Source organism: Macrobrachium nipponense, chromosome 27 (assembly GCF_015104395.2).
Source record: "Macrobrachium nipponense isolate FS-2020 chromosome 27, ASM1510439v2, whole genome shotgun sequence".
In the NCBI taxonomy this organism is placed as follows: Eukaryota; Metazoa; Arthropoda; class Malacostraca; order Decapoda; family Palaemonidae; genus Macrobrachium; species Macrobrachium nipponense.
This window is the reverse complement of record NC_087216.1, coordinates 18238305-18262049: the sequence shown is the minus strand read 5'-3', so window position 1 is coordinate 18262049 and position 23745 is coordinate 18238305. Positions and strand designations below refer to the sequence as shown.

General features: G+C 39.8%; 2 protein-coding genes and 1 long non-coding RNA gene across 3 annotated transcripts in view; 2 read left to right on the top strand and 1 right to left on the bottom strand.

The window, feature by feature from the left end:
• LOC135200618 (neurofibromin-like) overlaps positions 1-31 on the bottom strand; it is a 369381-nt gene extending 369350 nt beyond the window's left edge. Inside the window, 1 exon segment of the mRNA XM_064229231.1 lies at positions 3-31. Coding sequence (XP_064085301.1) covers positions 3-31 — 29 coding nt within the window.
• A 52-nt stretch (positions 32-83) lies between these two features.
• On the top strand, positions 84-19510 carry LOC135200617 (neurofibromin-like). Its single transcript, XM_064229230.1, has 11 exons — positions 84-189; positions 397-515; positions 13015-13143; positions 13306-13548; positions 13693-13883; positions 14351-14495; positions 15064-15195; positions 18156-18349; positions 18858-19047; positions 19173-19366; positions 19507-19510. Exons 2-11 carry the CDS (start codon positions 447-449, stop codon positions 19508-19510), a joined length of 1491 nt encoding a protein of 496 aa, XP_064085300.1. The 5' UTR covers positions 84-189; positions 397-446.
• A 28-nt stretch (positions 19511-19538) lies between these two features.
• On the top strand, positions 19539-22397 carry LOC135200569 (uncharacterized). The gene is made up of 3 exons (XR_010311314.1): positions 19539-19583; positions 21124-21197; positions 22247-22397. It is a non-coding gene; the product is annotated as an uncharacterized LOC135200569 (long non-coding RNA).
• Positions 22398-23745: the final 1348 nt, after the last annotated feature.

The following is a 23745-nucleotide window of genomic DNA, read 5'->3' as shown; positions in this document are numbered from 1 at the left end:
ACTTGAGTAAGTCTTCACTAGAGTATAACATTTTGTAATATTATGTAGTTACTTGAGCTTTCACAATTATCCGTTACAGATTACAGGAATTAAGCGCCTCTAATACTGAAGAAAATCCAGATTATAGTGATATAGAGTTAATCCAGCATATCAATGTTGATGTAGACAGGCTTGTAAAGCTTCTTAATGGTAAGTAGTCATGGCGTTTTTATACACATGAGATATCTTCCTTACTGCTTAGTAAAAATTTAGAGTAAAATTTGAGGGTAAATGTTTGAGGGGACTATAAATGTAAAAGGACTAGTAATGTAAAAGGCTTAACACAAAAGTATTTATGTCTCTACTTTGACTTGCCTTTAGTTGTAACAAGCTTATGGATTTCATTTGAAATTTCAGAAACAATAAAAACCTTTCGAAGTTTACGGAAGAATACTCAAATTGTGTTGATGACCTCATTGGAGAAGGCGATATGGAACTGGATGGATACATACCCCAGTGAATTTGCAGATTTGCAGGTAAATTACCCCTCTTGTTGCACATCACCACCATGGTCATCATTCTTACCCTCATCATCATCAGTAGTTTTACTTGATGAGGCTTTACCCCTCTTTTGTGGTTTTTTTTGGTCATTTTCTAATTGTCTGGTTGCATCACCTAATGATGGTAATTTTTCTAACTAAATGGTTTTTCCTCTGTTATAGGAATTTCTCTGCTGAGGGGGATTAGCTTTTTTTTTCTCTCTTATTTGGTAACCCAGCCAGTTAATGACCAAACCCAGTGATGATGTTACGAACCGAGAGAGAGGTCCGCTCCAAGTTCGATATTATGATAAACAAAAAGAATTCAACACCAACAGTTGAAACGATACAAATATAGAAAGATACACAAACACAACAAAGGTTTATTTACAAGCTTACTAACAAAGATAAATGCAGAATGGTGTCTCCTATTTACATAAAAAAGGCCAAATCTTACAATGCGTGAACTGGGGAAGAAGTGGAGGTAATTCAAAATACTTGCTGGCCAGTTTTGCGACTCGAAGCGATGGCTTCACAAAGGAGAAACGGTGGAACTTTAGTCGTCTTCTTGACTCCGTACTGCAGGAGGCAATGTCTATTCTTGATACCTGAAGGGCAGGAACTCCCCGAAATCTCTAGTAGAAAGTTTCTTCTCTCAAGGCTTGCTCAACGTCGAAATATTTCGGTCGTCAACTCCTGACGACGACTTGACCAGAATTCAACCAACTCTCGAGCGCCTTTTTCTCTCTGATCCTTTGTCAGTTCCTTCTTCTCTTATCTCTCTCTGATGATCTCTGATCTCTGCTGCTGAGCTCTCACTGATCAGATCTATGACTTTCTCTGATGATATCTCTCACTCTGTGACTAACTGATGATCTCTGCTCCCTCCTACTTCGTCAATCGTATTTATAAGGCATCCTGGGGGCGGGGCCTACGGCGAACGTCACAGACTCCCGAGATGACCGGAACTTCTTGGAAGAATCTAGACGACTTATTGCATCAGAAATCGCGGCGTTTCTCACGACACTTTGGTGCCTATTGCGTTCCCCAACATGCCGATGATTCTAGAAAACATCATGAGAACAGGCACCTCCAACCAACATGCGCGAATGCCTCTGTGCTGTAGAACTTCTCGAAGATGCGTTTTCCTTTCCTTTAACTTGTAATTCTTGCTATGAAGCAATTACCATTACACATCCCCACCCCCAAAAAAACAAAAAAAAATTTGAAATCAACTGATTTTATTTTTTCTAAAGAGAAACAAGAATTGAACAGGAGAACAATTCTGCATAAAGCTTTAATACTTCTCCATTCACTCAACCACTCGTGCCAAAATAGAAAACGCTCATTAGGCTACTCATTCTGGAAAAATCTCCAGAGGCTACCTGCTATAACATTATCCTTCCCTCTTAATTTCTCCGTTTTCTGAACTCTGCTTAAAACTTTGAAATACTAAAACACCCCTCGCATTTTCTCAAAACTAATTTCTCTCAGTAACACTGTCACATCGAACACTGGCAGTGGCCATGGTACGGGGCGTTCTTTATCATTCTGAAGCAAGTTTACTTTAATTGACTTTGCTCTACTCTTACCCATATTAATTCTATAATATCTATTTCCCCTCTCCTCTAACACTGAAAAAGGACCTTCGAACTTATAAGGTAAAGCGGAACCACCTTTCTGTACTAGTACTAAAACTTTATCTCTTACACACAAACTTCTCTTTTTGCTCTAAGATCATGTTTCCCTTTAGTTTCCCCTTGACTCCCGTTCTCCTTAGCTAGTTGCCAAACATCTCTTAAACTGTTTTTATAATACTCTAGATTAGTCGTGTAATCTTCTCTACCTTTATTTACAGACAAAGGTCCGACCATATTGATAACTATATTCTCAAAAGGTCCTCCTACTGAAGGAATATTACACAACGGAACTCTGGAAATTACTTGATTCAGTTTCCCGGCAATTTGGCATTCATCGACAGCTTAAAACATATCTCTTTACGTCACTTTTCATTTTCAAACATCTAACTCACCTGGTAGTTACTTATAATATAGTATTATTATAATATTAGCTTTACGTCCCTGACGTCACGGCAGAATTTCAAAACTCGCGGCAATCGCCGATTGGGTAGTCAGGTGCACCACCTGTGCGCCCTCTACCAGGTACGTAGCACCATACCAACTATTCCTCAGATCTTCCCTGCCGCCGCTACGGTGACATCGTTGGAACTTCGCTCGTTATAGCCCGTGTCTTTTGCAGTATTATTTGGTGAAGTACACTTTGGCTTTGGCTTTCGCTTGATTGGATTTTGATTTCGTTTCGATATTGTTGGTTTGACTTGCTTGTTGTTTTTTTGATCTCTCTTTTTGATTTCTCATCATGTCTGATTCTGCTTCAAGTTTGAGAATGTGTGTGAAAGGTTGCAAGACTAGACTTGCTAAATCCTCTTAGATCCTCATTCTATTTGTAGTAAATGCAGAGGAAAAGTTTGTGAGATAGGTGATAGATGTGATGAATGTGTGGGCTTGCCTGAGACTGAATGGATTGAATATTACCGCTATGTGCGTAAATTAGAGAAGGATAGGATAAGGAGAGCGAAGAAGACCTTGTCTCGCTACTCCATAGACAGTCAAGGAATAGATAGTTCTCTATCCCTCGATAATCCTATTGATCCTCCTCCTGTTGTATCATTACCAAATCCAGTTTCAGAAACAGGTAAAAGTCCATCATTACAGGACATGATGACGGCCATTTCAAGCCCTTGGTCAAAACGGGTAGAATCCCTGGCACAAGACAGGGATAAATTATGGTCTAATATGAGAGATATTAAAGTGAATAGTGAAATTAGTGCAAGTGCAGTGGAGGGTGCGGCTGCTCGGACTTGTCGTGCTCCTAGTCCTAGACCTCTTCCAAGCTCACCAACCCCTGTGAGAAGGAAAGTCGACCGACGAAGGAGGCGAGAGGTTTTAGCTCCCGAGCGGTCGTCCCTTCGAGCGTACCTGTAGACGATCCCCAGGACGCTCACCCTCGCTATAGGAAAGGCGAGGTTAAAGTGTTTTCTTCGTCTTCTGACGACGCAGTACCCAGACGGGGCTGGCGTCAGACTTCTAAATCCAGACCCATTAAAAGGAAATCCCAGGGACGCCGAGCGTCTTGATACTGGACGCCAGGACGATATACGTCAAGAGCGTCCAGGATGTAGTCATTGGAGCAGCCCCGAGCGCTTCCCTTCAGGTTCCGATATTTGCTCTTCCTACCAAATTTAAGACGTAAGACGTCGCAGGCGACCATCGTCTTTGGTAGGAGGCAAGGAAATATTGGAAAGGGGGAAACCTTTGGTGCAAACTGCAACTTCGGATCGTTTCTCTTTCGATTCCGATGCTTGCTCTCCTGCCAAATCAAGACGCATGATGTCGCACAAGCGGCCGTCGTCTTTGCAGGAAGTAAGGAAGGATCGGACGAAGGGAGACTTTCGGTGCGTGCTACAACTCCTGTTTTCGCTTCCCCTTTCGTCTCCGATTTTGCTTTCTCCTACCAATATAAGACGTAAGATACCGCACAGGCGGCCGTCGTCTTTTGGTAGTAGTAAAGGCAAGCATCGGACGATTGGATGCCTTCAGTGCATGCTCCTGCTCCTCCTTCGGATTGGCGTTCTTCAGGCCTTTCATCTCAAGACGAACAGAATGAAGAGAGAGAGATTGACTTTGCAACTTCTCTAGTCTGTTCCCAGCAGCAAGAAGCTTCACAGTTTTCCGTACTGCAAGATTTTAAGCAGAAACTCTCCTCTCTTATGCAGTCATATCAACCTGCTACTCTTACTGTTAAACGCCAGGACGAAAAACGTTTTAAAGCCCGACGCCAGGATGAAAAACATCTTGAAGCAAGACAGCAGGACGATAAGCGTCTTGAAGCAAGACGCCAGGACGAAAGAAGTCTTGAAGGAAGACACCAGGACGAAAAAACGTCTTGAAGCAAAGACGCCAGGACGAAAAACGTCTTGAAGCAAGACGCAAGGACGAAAAACGTCTTGAAGCAAGACGCCAGGACGAAAAAAACGTCTTGAAGCAAGACGCCAGGACGAAAATCGTCATGAGACAGGACGCCAGGACACCAGGCATCAAGGTACTGGACGACAAGACTCCAGGCATCAAGAAACTGGACAGCAGGATGCACAAACGCAACATGACATCGCTACATCAGTTTGTGTCTCAATCAGAGAAGAAAGGAATGAAGACATCCCCATTCTCCTTTTGATCAGATGCAAGTCGTTTCCGAGGAAGAATATCTAAACAGATCTACAACCTTCAGCAGATCTTAAAAGGCTTATGAAAGTTTTTGCGGAACTTTTTCAGAAAGTTTTGTGCCAGCTGCCCCTCGTCTTCTCCACCTTCAGAGTTCACTTTAGGGAAGGCTTCTAAAGAATCCGACTTTACGAAGATGGTATTATCGCGCTCTTCGAAAAGAGCCTTGAAATTAATGAAGGAATGGATGGACTCTAAGAAAGACCAGGGAAAAACAGCTTTCTCATTTCCTCCGGCCAGATTAGCTTCCAGAATCCAGCATCTGGTACGACACTGGAGAAGTCCTAGGTTTGGGAGTTCCAGCTTCTTCCCATGGGGACTTCTCTATCTTGTGGACTTCTTCTCGTCGGACGGCCATGGGGAAGACGAAAGTGTTTTGGTCTTCCTCTGAAATGGACCACCTCCTCAAAGGGATTTTTAGAGCCTTCGAAGTCTTTAACTTCCTAGACTGGACTCTGGGTTCGTTGGGAAAGAAAATTGAAAACTTGAGTCTACCAAAACGGAAGAACTCGTTCACCTTATGTCATGCATTGACAAAGCGCTTCGAGACGGGTCGAACGAGCTAGCAGCCCTTTTCTCAGCTGGAATCTTGAAGAAAAGGGCCCAATTTTGTTCTTTTCTTTCGAGTGGAGTAACGCTCACTCAGAGAGCGGAACTGCTTTTCCGCTCCCTTTCGACTCATCTTTTTCGCATTAGTTTGGTTAAAAAGAAGTATCCTCAGCTCTGACTCAAAAAGCGACACAAGATCTGATGACTAAAGCACAAGGAGAGTTGTTCCGTCAAGTTTTGCAGACAGAAACTTAAAGAAACCACTCCTCTACCACGTAGTTTCTCGGCCCTTTCGAGGTAGATCCCTCAGGAGAGGGAAATGCAAGACCTATTACAAAAAACTCCAAGAAAGAGGCTTCAGAGGAGGAAGTAATAAAGTCTGACAAAGTTCTTCTTCAGACAGTGGTAGGAGCCAGACTCAAAAAATTTCTGGCAAACATGGGAGAAAAAGGGAGCAGATCCTTGGTCTATTCAGCTTCTCAAAGAAGGATACAAGATCCCTTTCTGGAAAAAACCCCCCTTAGCAGAAAGACCGATCGATCTGTCAGTCAAGTACAGAGAGGAGTCCAAGACTCTAGCGATACAACAAGAGGTTTCTATGCTAATTCAGAAGCAATAGAAAGAGTTCAGAACCTGGAATCTCCGGGTTTTACAATCGATTATTCCTGGTCCCCAAGAACTCGGGAGGGCGGATGGAGACCGATTTTGGACGTGAGTTCCCTGAATTTTTTCGTGAAGAAAACAAAATTCACTATGGAGACAACGAAATCAGTTCTTGCTGCAGTCAGACGAGACGACTGGATGGTTTCGTTGTTGGATCTCCAGGATGCTTATTTTCACGTCCCACCCGATCCACCCAAACTCCAGAAAGTACCTAAGATTTGTTTACAAGACAGAAACATTTCAATTCCGAGCTCTTTGTTTCGGTCTAAATACCGCACCTCAAATTTTCACAAAACTTATGAGCAACGTAGCAGCAATGCTACACAAGAAACGCATCAGAGCCTCATTGTATCTGGACGATTGGCTCCTCAGAGCCCATTCCTACGCCGACTGTCTGGAGAATCTTCAGAAAACAATTCGATTATCAGAAGACCTAGGCCTTCTGATAAACCACCTAGAAATCCCCAACTGATCCCATCCACCAGAAATCTTGTACTTGGGGATGAGGATTCAGAGTCAGGTTTTTCGGGCTTTTCCGTCCACATTGAGAACGGAACAAGCTTTAGAGAAAATAAGAAACTCCTAAAGAAACAGAATGCTCTGCGAGGGAATGGATGAGTCTGCTGGGGACCTTTTCCTCGCTAGAACAGTTTGTCTCCTTGGGAAGACTGAAACCTACGCCCTCTGCAGTTTCATCTAATCAGCATTGGGACAAGAAGAAGACACTAGAGTCAATGTGTATCCCGTTTCGAACGACATGAAACACTATCTGCAGTGGTGGAACGATCCCGTCAAGCTCCAGGAAGGCCTCTCCCTAGAGCAGAGGAACCCAGACCTAGTGTTGTTTTCCGACGCCTCGGACTCGGGCTGGGGAGCAACACTGGGGAAGTTAGAAGTCTCGGGCTTCTGGAACAAGGAGCAAGTAAAGTTCCACATCAATCTGAAAGAATTGACTGCAGTTTTTCCTAGCTCTCAAGGAATTAGAGAGCGTAGTCCGGAACAAAGTGGTACAGGTCAACTCCGACAACACAACGGCGTATTGGCCTACATCAGCAAACAAGGCGGGACTCACTCAGTCTCTCTGTACAGAGCAGCAAGAGAACTGCTCCTCTGGTGGACAAAAGGAAAAAACGTGATTCTGGTAACACGCTTCATTCAGGGAGAAAAGAATGTGAGAGCAGACATCCTGAGCAGAAAACATCAAGTCTTGACAACAGAATGGACTCTCCATCAGGAAGTTTGCAAGAGTCTATGGCGAATCTGGGGGCGCCCTGCATAGATCTCTTTGCAACAGCGCAGACAAGACGGATGGAGACTTACTGTTCTCCAGTCCCAGACCCCGAAGCAATCCACATAGATGCGTTCCTTCTGAATGGACACATCTGAACGTGTACGCCTTTCCCCCATTCAAAGTGGTTACACAGTGTTACAAAAGTTTGTGGCTCACGAAGGAACCAGGATGACTCTAGTGGCACCCTTCTGGCCGACAAGAGAATGGTTCACAGAGGTACTGGAATGGATGGTGGACAAAACAACCAAGAAACTCCCAAAGAAAAGCCTTCCTTAAGAGTACACCAAGGAGCCTCGTAAGAGGAATCAAATTAAAATCAAACAGCCCCACTTGGAAATGGTATCACCAAACCTCCAAGCTCTTCAGCTACTGCCTTCAGACTATCGAAAAACTCACAAGAGCTAGAGGATTTTCGAGGGAGGCCAGCGAGTGCAATTGCAAGAGCAAGGAGGTCTTCAACCATTAAGGTATACCAATCGAAGTGGGAGACTTTTAGAGGATGGTGCAGGGACAACTCTATTTCCTCTTCCAGTACCTCTGTGACTCAGATAGCAGATTTTTCCTGCTATACCTCAAGAAGAGACGTAACTTTTCTGCTTCTACTATCAAGGGTTATAGGACATGCTAGCAGCTGTCTTCAGGCATAGAAACCTTCAATCTATCTTGATAATAAGGATCTACAAGATCTTCTTAGATCCTTCGAGACAAACTAAGGAAAGAATACAATCCTCAACATCTTGGAATTTGGATGTAGTCCTCAAGTTTCTCATGAGTGACAGGTTCGAACCCTTACAGGCGGAAACATCCCTTAAGGACCTCACCATGAAAACTCTCTTCCTGATTAGCCTAGCAACAGCAAAGAGGGTCAGCGAAATCCATGCCTTCAGCAAAACTGTAGGTTTCAGACAGGGCAAAGCCATCTGCTCGCTACAGTTGGGATTCCTAGCCAAAAACGAACGCCCCTCTCAACCCTGGCCCAAGTCATTTCGAAATTCCGAACCTCTCGGATCTCACGGGTGAGGAAGTAGAGAGAGTTCTTTGTCCGGTAAGGTCTCTGAGGCATTACTTGGAGAGACGAGACAATTACGCGGCACTTCAGAAGGGCTTTGGTGGTGTTCGGTCAAGAAACCCTCTCTGCAAAATGTCGAAGAATGCGCTATCCTTTTTTCTTTTTTATAAGGCAATTAATTAGGGAAGCGCATTCAGCATGTACTGAAGCAGATATGAAGCTACTTAAAAGTTTAAGACTCACGAGGTTAGAGGCTGTAGCAAACCTCCGGTAGCAAGATTTTAAACAAAATAGATCTCTTCAGAATATCCTGGACGCAACATTCTGGAGGAGCAAGTCAGTTTTTGCGTCGCACTATCTTACGCAAGTGCAAACTTTGTATGAAGACTGCTACACACTGGGTCCGTTTGTAGCAGCTCTTTCAGTAGTGGGAAAAGGGTCTACCCCTTAAAACCCATAATCCAATACTCTTTTTCTTCTCTTGGAACTATTGAAAAGTTATGGTTGTTTGTGGAGACTGGATGCAGTCTTCCACAATCATTGATCTTTAGTCAGGTGATCAACTTGTTCCTTAGTAGTGCCCGGAACAAGAGTATTGTAGGGAGTCTAGTCACATAGAGGTTTGACCGGTTGACAGTCTCCAAGAGGTCTTCAGCCCCCTGGGTGGATCGCTGGACCTCTTAAGGAAAGCAGACACAATGAGACAGGATATCATTAAAGTCAGCTTCCTTAACAGGTACGAACCCGTAAGTTTGTTTTTTATTAACACTTATGTCAATTCCAACGATGATAGCTGTTTCTGACCCTCCATCAAAGGTGTTAATCAGCTATATATATAACTACCAGGTGAGTTAGATGTTTGAAAATGTTATTTTCATGATAAAATAAATTTTTGAACATACTCACCTGGTAGTTATATATAATTAAATTCCCACCCTCCTCCCCTCTAGAAAACTATGGGCATGGAAGATCTGAGGAATAGTTGGTATGGTGCTACGTACCTGGTAGAGGGCGCACAGGTGGTGCACCTGACTACCCATAATCGGCGATTGCCCGCGAGTTTGAAATTCTGCCGTGACTTCAGGGAACCTAAGCCTTATTATGACGTCAGGGACGTAAGCTATATATATAACTACTATATATATAACTACCAGGTGAGTATGTTCAAAAATTTATTTTATCATGAAAATAACATTTTAGGCCAAAAGTATGCCCTACCAATAGACCTGAAAGTTTTATTTACTCCTAAATGTCCTTGCTCATCATGTGCTAACTTCAAAACTAGCTCACGAAGCTTCCTAGGAACCACTAATTGTTCGGTTGATTTCCCCCCCCCTTTACTACCTGACTTAGGATTAACATAACGACACAAAACTTCGTCCTTTTAAACAAAAAGTTTCCTTACACATATCCTCGAGATCATCATCCAGCTCACATTAAAAGATTTGGGTTAGTGTCTCATCCTCTCTCTGCAGCTTGACTAGCGCATCCTTATTCAAAGGGTTAGTGCCTACTTCATCACCGTAACTAGTACTAGATACCGGTACATTTACTACGTTACCCTCGACAGCTACACCTTCCGTTTGGCTATCAATGTCAACATCGATAGAGTCCAGTCTCTCAGCCACACTCATGCCAAGATCAACCTCGCCACCTCTGTCACACTCGTTCGAATTCACGAACTCACTCACGTTCGAATCCATGAACTCACACTCGTTCGAATCCACGAAGTCACTCTTGTTCGAATCCACGAACAAATTATGACCGTAGTCTACGTCTGTATCTGAACCGGACTTAGTTACTACCGTTTCAGGCACTGGAATATCCCTCACAACGGGATTCACATTCTTGGATAAAGCCAAGTCATTACCGACAATAATGTCAACGCCATCAATGTGCAAACTGTCAACAACTGCAAGTTTCACTTCTCCTGACACTACCTGACTTTCTAAGTTCAACTTCAACAAAGGACAAAGAACACGAGTGTTAGGAAATCCACCTAACATGACTTTTTCTTCCAAATTGATTTCTGCCCTGTTTGGCACACACACTCTCCTAATCAGTGAGACAGCAGCTCCTGTGTCTTGAAGCAAGACTACTGCCCTCGAAAATACTCCTCCAAAAGAGGAAACTACACCTTCTGCTGACAGAAATTCACCAAAAAATTTCCTAGTTTCTCTCATCACATCATTCCTACTTGACGAAAGGTTAACTAGAGACACTGGTTTCTTAACGTCCTTCCTTTCTACAGCACAATTTCTCGCTAAATGCCCTTTCCCATTACATCGGAAACAAGTTAATTCTGAGCCACTAGATGCCACCTTACTCTACAAACCTTAGACGTATGACCTGGTTTTCCGCATGTATAACAGGAAGAGTCACTTTTACTCGCAATGCTATTACTAGGACTGAAATCTTTACTGCTTTGTACTCTACCAGACGAAGGATAATTTCGTTTCTCACTAACACTCAAGTTATGAGTTAGACTATATTCGTCAGCTAACCTAGTTGCCCCTGCGAAAGATACTTCTCGCCTATCTTCTACGTATATAAAGCTTAATCTCAGGGGATATGTCATCTTTGAAGTTTTCTAACAACACTAAGTTCTTCAAACCATCAAAATCCTCAACTTTAGCAGAAGTTAACCAATCAAAAAACAGCCTTTCTAACTTCTTACCATATTCTACATACGTGGTATTTTCATCCTTTCTCAAATTTCTAAATTTCTTGCGGTACGCCTCCAGTACTAACCTGTACGCGCTAAGAACAGTTTCTTTCACAATATCATAATCATCACATTCCTCCTTAGACATGCAACTATACATGGTAAGCGCCTACCACTCAAACTGACTGTAAATATAAAGTTCACATTTCTTTAGGAGAACCTCCTACCTTTCCATTAACTTCTCAAAACACATGAAATATGTCGTAACATCTTCCTCATCAAACTTCGGTACTAATTTCAACACTGCACTCATACCTAACCTATCAGCCTCGTTTTCGTTCTCGCCTGTCCGACTGTTACGAGTACTTTCCCTTAACCGAGCAATTTCCAACTCATGCATACATTCTTTTTCTCTCTTCCTGCTCATGCATACGCTCTTTCTCTTTCTTCCTGCTGCATTACCAACATTTCTCTCTCTTGCTGCATTTTCATTGCTTCTCTCGCTTGCTGCACTTCCCTCTCAGCTGCTCTTTCCTCTCTCTTAGCCAGCCACTCTTTCATCTCTCTCATACTTCTCTCTTTCTTTCTTTTCAACATACTCACGGAGATCATTCCCCTCTAGACCTAGTAGCTTACCCGACTCAATAAACTCTTCCACCATCTCACTCATTCTGGTTCTTTCTATATTCTCCCTGTTTCAATCCGTTATGGTGTCAAAATATACTAGCAAAGGTCGCCACAATGTTACGAACTGAGAGAGAGGTCCACTCTAAGTTCGATATTATGATAAACAAAAAGAATTCAACACCAACAGTTGAAACTGGGGATACGAATATAGAAAGATACACAAACACAACAAAGGTTTATTTACAAGCTTACTAACAAAGATAAATGCAGAATGGTGTCTCTTATTTACATAAAAAAGGCAAAAATCTTACAGTGCGTGAACTGGGGAAGAAGTGAGGTAATTCAAATACTTTCTGGCCAGTTTTGCGACTCGAAGCGATGGCTTCACAAAGGAGAACGGTGGAACTTTAGTTGTCTTCTTGACTCCGTACTGCAGAAGGCAATGTCTATTCTTGATACCTGAAGGGCAGGAACTCCCCGAAATCTCTAGTAGAACAAAGTTCTCTCAAGGCTTGTTCAATGTCGAAATTCTTGGTCGTCCACTCCTGACGACGACTTGACCAGAATTCAACCAACTCTCGAGCGCCTTTTTCTCTCTTCTTTGTCAGTTCCTTCTTCTCTTATCTCTCTCTGATGATCTCTGATCTCTGCTGCTGAGCTCTCACTGATCAGATCTGTGACACTCTCTGATGATGATCCTCTCACTCTGTGACTAACTGATGATCTCTGCTCCCTCCTACTTCGTCAGTCATATTTATAAGGCATCCTGGGGGCGGGGCCTACGGCGAATGTCACAGACTCCCGAGATTACTGGAACTTCTTGGAAGATTCTAGATGATTTATTGCATCAGAAATCGCGGCGTTCTCAAGACACTTTGGTGCCTGTTGCGTTCCCCAACATGCCTGATGATTCTAGAACCATCATGAGAACAGGCACCTCCAACACATGCGCGAATGCCTCCGTGCTGTAGAACTTCTCGAAGATGCGTTTTCCTTTCCTTTAACTTGTAATTCCTTGCTATGAAGCAATTACCATTACAGATGACTAAAGTAATAATATTATTAAATGCTTATAGTATGCTTTGCATGGAGTTTTTACAAAGCTTAAATGTAGGATCCTGTTGGTCGTCTGCACATTAGTTTCATCTTTGGTATTTCATCGTCTCCTGTTTGTACCTTCTAGTCCAGCTGTCCAACTTCTTTGGGTAGGGTGTATTAGAATTTAGAAATTTCTTAGGTGAATAACAATGGCTATAACAATGATAAGTGTTAGGATGAGAGTCTAACTGTACAAATATTAAATGGCGAAACTGATACAACTATCTACTAGGTTATGAGATCTTAGGTTTTATTATTTTGCTTAGACTGACTGGTAACTATTTATTTTACAGAAAAGACGAAATGAAGAACTAGCAAAGTGCTGTGAGGTCATGTTTGAACATTTAGATAATATTGCAGAGAATAATAAACGGAGGGCAGCGGTTTGGCCGTTTCAGATAATGCTCTTAGTATTATCTCCGGTAAGTGATTTTAAAGTAAGACTCGACTGAAACTGCTAATACATTTACTCTGACTGGAGAGTATGTCCTTTGATATATTTGAGATTTTCTATTTATTGGTTATCATAAGAAGGCAAGAGTTTATTGGAAGTACAGTAAATATTGATTTTCTTTCCATTTTAGAAAGTTTTAGAGGAAATAGTGAATGCAGATGCTGGTGCTCCATGTTCGCAAAGACATTTTAAGAAAAAGCAGTTCATTGATCAGTTGAAAAGAGCTTTAGTACAACATAACATAAGTAAACATCTCACAGAAGCTGCTGCTGTTACTTGTGTAAAACTCTGCAAGATTGCAACATATATAAACATCAACGATTCAAATAATGTAGTGTTTGTATTAGTGCAGAGCGTCATTAGTGAACTAAAGGTAAGAAAGTACTAAATATTTATACCACTTTGTCTTATATGTGGCATTGACTCCATACTCTGTTTTTATTTGGACAGTATGTAAAGAAACAATCATAACATTTATTGCGGATACTATCTCCTTCATAATTGTATATTCTTTCAGAATTTACTCTTCAATATGATGAAGCCATTTTCTAGAGGTCAAGCTTATATTTGTCAAGATGTTGACCTTATGATTGACTGTTTCGTGTCACTCTTCCGCATCCTCCCGCATAACAACGAGGCTCTTAAAGTTTGTCTAAACCAAGGTTCCCCATCATCATATCATTTTGTTTTGGTCAGTTCACTTTACAGGTAAGAAAGGATGGGAAGTTCTGTTTTGTAAGTGTTAATCACTTCTTTTGCAATCATGTGTTTTGGTCTCTGGTTACAAACTCTTTTGTTATAAGAATTTAGATTATTAGACTATTTTGCATTGCTTTCAGATATATTGGAAAGGTTTCATAAATTTCAGAAAGTAGATTTTTTCAACTAAAGAATGGTAAAGGTGTTGAGAACTAATATGATGTTGGGAGGCAGGGAATAGCAAGTTTGGGAAGTAAATTGCTTAAAGAAACTGACAGACTTCACTATTTGTGGTTTATCCCATCAGATTTTTAGTGGCTGTTTATTTAAATGTATACTAATACAAAAACTTCCAGCCCAGTGAGAATGAAGAAACATAGCTGTGATCTAGTTAAATAATCTTCTGTTAATAATGATAGCAATAATAGATGTTTGAGCACTCATTTAACTGTCTTTTTAATCTTTTTACTTTTCAGAATAATTACGCAGCCAAGACTAGCGTGGTGGCCCCAGATTGATATAGTGTACAATAAATCCAGTGAACTCAGGTCAATGTTTACAGACACACTGAACAAAGTTAGTCAAGGGTGTATATCTCACACACTTCTTAGAATGACCCAGGTAATGAAGCATTTTGCATGGTTCTGTTACTGTCTTTACTTTTACAGTTGTATTTTGTTAATTCTGTTTTGATGTGAAAGGGCTAATTATAATTAAATTACTGCTTACTAGTTATGCCCTTGGAGACATTGTCTTGATTACTTACATTGTCTTGATTACTTACATTTTTTGTTATCTAACATTTACTAAAGAGATGCCATAACCTAATCAATAAGACAACAGTTGATCAATTTAGATTATTATTTGCTCACTCATTTGTAAGGTGACAATGCTGCTGTGTAATCTTGTAAACATGTTAACCCATGCAGATAACATGTTTCTGTAGGAAATTGTTCATTTGTAAACTTGGTGTGAATATTTGTTGGTTACAAAACACTTTATTTTATAATATATTAGTGGTACATTCACTAGCAAGTTTTAGCATTTTGTTTTCCATGTTGCATTGTGATGACTAGCAGCTTTTCAGGTGACTGCCAGCTTCCATTATTGATAAAATATGTTGCTCGCTGTTGCTCCATAAGTTTGTCTCGTGAATTTAGAATCTTAGAATTACACATTTGTTTTGCAGAGTTTATCGTTAAAGGAGAAAGTGTCCACATTAAAGTTCAAAGAGAAATCTTCAGACGAAGCTCCATCTTATAAGAATCTGCTGCTTTGGATGGTTCGTCTTATTCATGCAGATCCTATGCTTATGCTCAATGTGAGTCCAATTCTTCTATATTTTTAATTGTAGAATAAGTGTGATGTGAATTTGTAAAACATATTGGCCTCTACTTAAGAGGTCAGTGTAAGCATTTAGGAAATTTTAATTCGACATCTTCCTTGGCAATGTTTACGGATTACATGTAATTTTACTTGTGGCTGGTGGGTTTAGGTTAGTTTTTTTTGCCATGGAACATTTGGTATTTGGAGGAAATAAGGTTTGTTCATGTATGGAACAAACCTGAGGTCTTAACATGAGGATAATACTAGTGCCAAGCTGGAAACCGGTAGAATTAAGATTAAACATGTGAAATCCAGGTACTATTGGCATCTATTACCATGGTCACAGGGTGGCATGCATTACCACCCCGAATGCCCACCCTTTGCGTCCCGTGACCAGCCAGTTACTTTCCTACCGCCTCTAAGATAGGACATGATTACTTGCTATCTGTTTTAAAGCCGGTTTTTTAGTTTGCCCGATTTTATTCATTTTCACTTTTTAAATTTCTTTCGCTACGTGTTCTCAATGTGGGTGTGATCTGTAAGGTGTGTGTAAGTTGTGAGATGGAGATTTTTACTTCACCAACGGGAGCTTCTTCCGGTTCTCAGAAGAGACAAAGGAAACGCTCTGGAGTGAGTGGGTTCCCTTGTTCAAGATTTTTAAGTTCGGTGGCTACAGATCCTCATCCAACGTGTAGTAGGTGCAGAGAAAACGTATGTACTATTACTAATCCGTTGTTCATGTTTTGGTCGTGGTTGGTCGGTGGAACAGTGAAGAAAGTTTTATGAGAAAGGGCCAGTACAAAGAGAAAGGAGACGACGCCATCTTTGGATGACCAAGCGTCGTCGGCTTCTTTTGTATCGGCGATACACCAGACTGCTCCATATGTTTCGTTGCCTGCTTTTGATTTTTCCCATACTCCTTCAGTTTCTTCTAGCAATTCGCTATCGGAAACTCCATGAGGGGTTTTGGGTAATTTTATGAATAATTATGCTCCGTTATTCCCGGCAGGGAGGGGGGGAGCATCACCATCTTTGTTCCAGGTGTCGGCTTCCGAGGCACAGAGAAGGGAGGGTATGCCGGAGACTGTTCGTAAGTACAGGACGGATCAAAAAGGAAGTGTCCAGGAATACATTATCTTTTTGGCTAAGAGAAACTATCAGGAATGCATACATGACAGAAGACAGAGGGTCAAATAGCCAGGAGAGGGCTAGAGCTCATGACATCAGGGGCTTGAGTGCTTCTTTGGCATTCAAGAAAAAATATGTCTGTAGAGAGAATTCTGAAAGCTGGTATTTGGCAACGCCAAAAAATTTTCACTTCTTTTTATTTAAACGATGTTGCCCATAGATCCTTGGACACTTTTTCCTTGGGTCCAGTGGTGGCGGCCCAGCAAGTAGTATACCTCATCTGGTACCCCTGGCGGGTCAGTTTGTGTCTAGTCTAAGATGAAGGTATGAAAGTAGAATGAATGAGATGACTGGTTTTTCTTCTTTACTACTTTCTTTCTACTCCTTTACCTATGGGCAGTATGAAGGAGAGTACCATCATAAGCTGGAGCGGACTAGATGCAGGTGAGGTGGTCAGCCAATACTGTAATGATAATCTAGAGTATAGTATACTTTTCAGTAGCAACACACTCCTCTCTATAGTAGGGAAAGAGAGGGGTGATAATAGATCCAGATGCAAGGGACCAGGAATGGTTTTAGGAGCATGGATAGTTCTCCATCTTCCGTAGTATAATAAACCATGGCATCCTATGAACACCCAGTGGGGGAAACCAATAGATTCTCAAATATCTTTGGTTCAAGAGTTATAGGCCATTGTCTTAGAATACACATACTATTCGGAAATGGATAAAGGTGGCAAACTCCCAGTCAGTTTATAAAAGACTTAACCTCCACCAATAAGTAAGTCTATCCTAATGTTAAGACCGAAGGTTGTTCCGTATATGAACAAATGACAAATTTTCCAACAACCAATTTGTATTTTTCATAACTAACAAACCTGAGGTCTTAACGGAGGTAAAGGCCCACCTCTAACCACCCCTCTAGCAGTCTAAACTAGGTTGGAAATGTAACTGACTGGTCACGGGACGCGGAGGACATTCTGGGTAATGCATGCCCCGTGACCTGGTATAGATGCCAATAGTCCCTGGATCTCTCATGTTTAATTTTAATCCTGCCGGTTTCCAGCTTGGCGCTAGTATTATCCTAATGTTAAGACCTCAGGTTTGTTAGTTATGAAAAATACAAATTGGTAAAAAATTTGTCATTTTAAAATACTGCTGATCATTCAGTTTTGTATGTAGCTTAGATGTCAGGTTTAACTTGGTAAATGCAACCAGTAATTTAGTGGTTGTATGTAGCAGGGTTAATTTGGTAAATGCAATCTGTCATTTAGTGGTCGTATGTAGAAGGTTTAACTTGGTAAATGTAAATGCAATCTGTCATTTAGTGGTTGTATGTAGCAGGTTTAACTTGGTAATTGCAACCAGTCATTTAGTGGTTGTATGTAGCAGGTTCAACATGTAAATTTAGCCAGTCATTTAGTGGCTGTATGTAGAAGGTTTAACTTGGTAAACACAACCAGTTATTTAGTGGTTGTATGTAGTGCAGATAATTAAAAAATTTCATGCATGTCCATAATTAGGTTTTTAGTTTGTAAATTTCTGGTGCAGGGATGAGGAAGCATGCATTATTGTATAGTAAAAAGGAATGTTTTTAGAATATTGTTTGGAAATATATGTGACATAATAGTACCTTTAACAAAAAAGTAAATGGAACAAGTCAGGAAAATCAAAGGAGATTATGCACTCTTAGAATGATACAGTATTTGTAAGGAACTGAGACATTTATTAAATTTCAATCTATTCATTGTTTGTAAGATGCCTCTCAAGTTACTTCTTAGTTCCTTTGCTTTTTTTTAAGCGTATAATGTATCTGATTATTTTGCAGAATCAAGGTAAAGCTGGACATGAAATTCAGAGTTCAACCCTAGAACTCATAAATGGTTTGGTATCGTTAGTTCATAACCCGTCCATGCCGGATGTGGCAGCAGAGGCTATGGAAGCATTGCTCGTTTTACATCAACCAGAAAAGATTGAGATGTGGAATCCTGAGGCTCCCATCAATACGTTTTGGGATGTGAGGTTAGTATCTTGTGAGCCTATAGATTTAGGAAGAGATCCACATGGGGTGGTAATGCTATCAGTGCACCTCACAGTGCACTGTAGGCATTACTTAGATTCTTTGTTGCATCCCCTTGCCCATAGCTACAACCCCTATCATTCCTTTTACTGTATGTCTGTTCATTTCTTTCTCTCATCTTACTTTCCACCTTCTCCTGACAATTGTTTTATAGTGCAAATTCCAATGTTTTCTTCTTTTTACACTTTAAAACCTTCTTTGCTCTCAAGCTCCCTCTCTGCACTGAAAGACCTCATAGGCCCAGCACTTGGTCTTAGGCCTAAATTTTATATTCCTATTCCAAAATTGGGAAAATTATTTTTGTAACATTTGTGCAATTCATTTTTTCCATGGATTTTGAATAGATGCTCTTCAGAGTAAGTTTCATGTACTTGAGAAAAAATTATGGATTGATTTTAGTAAAGACTATCAGTTACTGGGTAACTAAGAGTTTTGTTTTTATACTTCCAGTTCACAGGTGCTGTTTTCAATATCACAAAAATTAATACAGCATCAAATCATCAACTACACAGAAATTCTAAAATGGCTGAGAGATATTTTAGTGTGCAGAAATGCATTCCTACTGCGTCACAAAGATTATGCCAACTGCAATATTGGAGCTCACATTGCTATATGTAAACAGGCTCACATTAAACTAGAGGTAAGAATATTTTTCGAGTTATTTTATCGCATGTCACTTGCTTGCAGATTTTCATTGATATTTGTGTGTTAAGTAAATGTTCATGTCTTTTTCTTTCTCATTCATTCTGTTCTTGTTCCCTACAGGTTGTCTTTCTTATGTACCTGTGGAGTATTGATATGGATGCTGTTTTAGTGGCCATGTCATGTTTTGCTTTGCTGTGTGAAGAAGCTGACATTAGGTGTGTCTGGGATGAGGTCACAGCAACTGTTACTTATTTATTGCCCAATTACCATGTGTACCAGGAGTTAGCTGCAGCGTCCAACAATCTTAACTACAGGTATATCTTTTGCTTGACTCTTTTATTCATTGCAATCAGACTTTTCACTGATGATATATATATATCACCTTTTTGGCTGTTTATTGACTCTTTGATGAAAAATAAGAATGATGGATTTTATGATGCTTAGTTGATGACAGTTAGATGATGAACAAATCCCATTTTCTTAATGCAGCTTCATTGGAATCAAGAATTGTTTGTCAACAACATCAGCAGGGTAAGATTATATTGCACAGTACTCATGTCTCCCCAAGATGTTTAATGTGCATTTGTAGGTTCCCATAAATTTTTATAAGGATTATATGTTCCATGCAGTATTCAGGCTAAGCTTCTTGGGATACTAATTGTAATTAAGGAATTGCATACATAAATTCAGTGTTTTTACTCTATCTCAGTGAAATGAAATATTTACTGCATTATAGAACCACATCAAAGGAATGTGACTGCACTTAAACATATACCTATTATTTCCAAGTTACTGATATCCAGAATTGATACTAGGATAGATATTTGTTAGTTCTGTTGGAAATCGGAAGTTATGTATTAATAAAGTTTAATGTATTTATAGCTGTTCAATTTTTTATAATACCTAAAATTGCTACAGTATTTAAACCTTTGGACATGGTGCATTTTAAGAAACAGAATTCTTCAAGGTAAGAGAAGGACCCTCCCATGCAGGTCATTCCATCTTGTACTGCTTTGATTCAGCCAGTAGTGTACAGTCTGTATGCATTCCATTCAGTTTTCTGTAATCAGATTAAACAAAAGTACATTTCCATTAGGGTACAGTATGTTAAATTAAGGGACATTATACATCAGGTATCACTTATACATTAGATTGAGAGCAGAAAAGGAAATTAATTTATTAAATAGGGGTATTATCCATTAGGATACTGCATATTACTGGAATGATTAATATGTTTATTTAATAAATTCATTTCCTTTTCTGCTGTCAATCTAATGTATATTAAATTTGAGAACAATATACTTCAAGTACCATTTACACAAATTGAAAGCAGTAAAGGAAATAATAAATGCGTCTAGGTAAAGTTGTGCTTTTATCCTATACCCAACCTTCCTTTCCACATGAGTACCCTTTATTTAGTATGCACATAACATTTTTAAAGAGCATAAGGGATGTTGCTATTTCAACTCAAATTTTTTAAACTTGACTGGAAACATTGTGAATGGGTTGCCAGGTGATGTGCTGTCAGGATTAAGATGAGTACCATAAGAAGACATCTGAGGCATATTCCAAGGTATATACATAATGCTTACATGAATTTGTTGTTCAGTGAGAGCTGAAAATTGATGCAAGAATAGATTGAAGAAGCTGGATGGTAATTTGGGAAGAGAATAGTGGGAATGAATGAAATGCAAAATATACAAAGCAGGGTAGGTGTATACAGAGTGAGTTTGCAAAGAATCTTCACTGTCTCACTGTACTTCTACTTGGAAAGAAGTATCAAAGTAGTATTGTTTGAGGATCGCCAGGAAGTCAAGCCCCAGTCCATTTAATTTTGGTATTCTGTTTGGTTTTTATCTATCTTTGTCTGTTAGAAGTAATAGGTGAAAGAGTTAAGTGATTGATCTGACTGAAATGTGTGTATCTGGAAATATCACTTTTCTAGGTATCCTTTTAGGTGGAACTTGAATTGGCAATATTCAGCATTGATCTAATGTTACTCTTCAAAGTAAATTGTAACTTAAAATTTTTAAAGTTGAAGAGGGTCAATTAATTTTTGTTTTTGTTTCAGGTCGAGCAGCACTTCAGAAACGCATTATGGCTCTCTTGCGTAAAATAGAAAAATGGACTCCAGGATGTCTTCAGGTACTGTATTACAGTGTTTCTAACTGATTCACACATCTCTGCATTTGATTGTTTATGATTGTTTTATTTTTTTAATCTACTGAGCAGTGGACTCTTCCCTGCCTCCTATTTCACAGCTCATCTAAATTGCACTTAGTCTTTAATTAGGGAGGTTTGTCGTTTAAAAGACAAGATAAAAAGCAAAGAAATGACATGCTACTGTGATTTACAGTATCATTGTTAACCTTGCTTTGTTTTATTTGTATAAACATCACAATGCTTCTTTCTGTACGAAAATCTGTAAAAAGTTAGAATAAAGTAACCTCAAAACCATTTAAAGTAATTTAAAGTTATGGGGTATTTCCCACAACTACACCAGAACTGTATTTGCTCAATGAATATTCTTTTAGTTACAATTAATTTTAATGAGAAAGTGGTATCAAAATGGAATATTGTACCTGTTTCCTTTTGAATTAGACAATAGAGGCTAAAGGAAGCTTAATAGTCTTTAAAATCTTCGTGCAGTTACCGTTGTCGCCCACTAGCCTACAGTTAGGCTACTCCTACATAGGGATCCTATTTGAATATTGTGACTTTAAGCGGCTGCTTCTAAATTTTTAAATCAGTTTCATTAATGTTTTGCTCAATAAATTAGGATTTTTACCCCAGAACTGGCCCTCCTCTTGAAATCATTAAAATCAAGGTTTCATTATATACAATATAAACCTGAAATATGAAATATGATGGAATGGGTTTAGCATTCTTGTCACCATGAATAGATTTAAATCTTATTTTCAAGGTGTTATCTGCAACCTTTTTTTTTGGGCAGAATTTATTACAAGTGCTCACTTATTTTAAAAATGAAGATTTGTTTTGCGTTGCCTTTATTTTCGTATGTCTCCTACCTTTATTTGATTATAAAAACCATTTTGAGATATTTTTAGACTTGTAAATGTCTACCTCCTATTGAAAATTTCTCTTGTAATTCATTCTGTTTATTTTTGCCCTTCTCTTCCTTCTCTTATCTTATCAAGGCCTTTTTTTGAAATGGAAATCTTACTTTGTTTCAGGCTTGGGAAGATACATTCATTAATTGGGAAAATTCAACAAAAATGCTTGTTTCCTACCCAAAGGCTAAGCTCGATGATGCCCAAATAACAGACAGTTTTCATCGATCAGTCTGTAAGAGAAGACACTCCCATCAGAGTAGTGAACATGAATTAGAGGTAAGTGTTCGTTTATATATAGGGATATTTAAATATTAAGAAATGCTTGTTGAATGTGCCTGTCAGAATAGTTGTGAAAGGTTTAAAGTTGCCACTTTGAATTTTAGCCTAGCTTAACTTTCTTTACACAAATGAATAATCTACCCACATGTACGCATTCTCCAACTCCAGTATACTCCAGAAATCACCTTAGATCAACAGCACAACAAGACTTACGACCCAAAAACTCCTGCCAACCAAACACTACCGGCACATGTCTCCTACTGGCCTGTGTTATTGTTTACATCCACGATGCCGCTGCCATCTTGTCTATGACCTCACAGCCTATGATGTCACAACACAACTTAAATGCATCAACAGACAATTTCTAGAATCAACCATATGCTGTTCATACATAAGACACCCACCATATTTCAACAATGCATAAAATACCAATAACACTTATACAATATATATAAAATCACACTTTTCTCTTTCTCCCTCCCCTCTGACTGTTTCCTAACCTAGTCCCCTCTTAATTTCCTTCATCCTCCAACTCTTCACCCTCTACATAATTTCTAATATATTCCCCTGAAACTCCTGCTTTAATTAATACATCAGCCACTTGCTCCTTTCCTTTTATCCATCTCACCTCCTTTATTTCCCCCGATTCGAAAATTGCGTTTGTTCCCGATTACTGTAATACAAAAACCATCTGTCCTTTAACAATAGGAAGTTAGCTAGCTGCAGCTGGAACGGTCGTAAGCTTCGAACAAGGGGAGAACGGGTAGTTAACTGCTTGTCCGACAGTCGCGCGGCTGGGAGGTAAACAAATCACTTTTGCTTTCGGCCGCGGGTGTGAAGGACGTGTTCGTCATCGCTCTCTGCCCGCTTCATCGTCGTATGCTTTGTTTATATTGTGTTTTCTACTAATGGTTTGTTTGACTTGAAAATGAAACTGTAAGTACACTGTTTTCATTTTCATTACTTAATTATGAACCAACATGGAGCTATCGCCGTAGATGTGGCGATTTCCTCTCTTTTCATGAATTGAACCCTTGAATTATGTCTCGGTGCCGAGGGCGGGCGCGCTCGCGCCGAGTCATGTATTTTGGGCGAAAGTGTGTAATTGAAAATGTAAGTACTTTTTTCAATTATATTTTTGCCCTGTGCGTTCGTTACCGAGAGCGTGATTGCGCTCTGGAGGGCACGAGCCTTTTATTTGGTATGATAAAATGCAATGAAAGTGGATTCGCAATGCAGTATTCTTTTCTTTTCATTTTCATTTATTTATTTGCATAATTTAATTTGGATCAATTTTCGCTCTTACCTGGGAATTGATCCTTACGATTATTTTCTGTGAA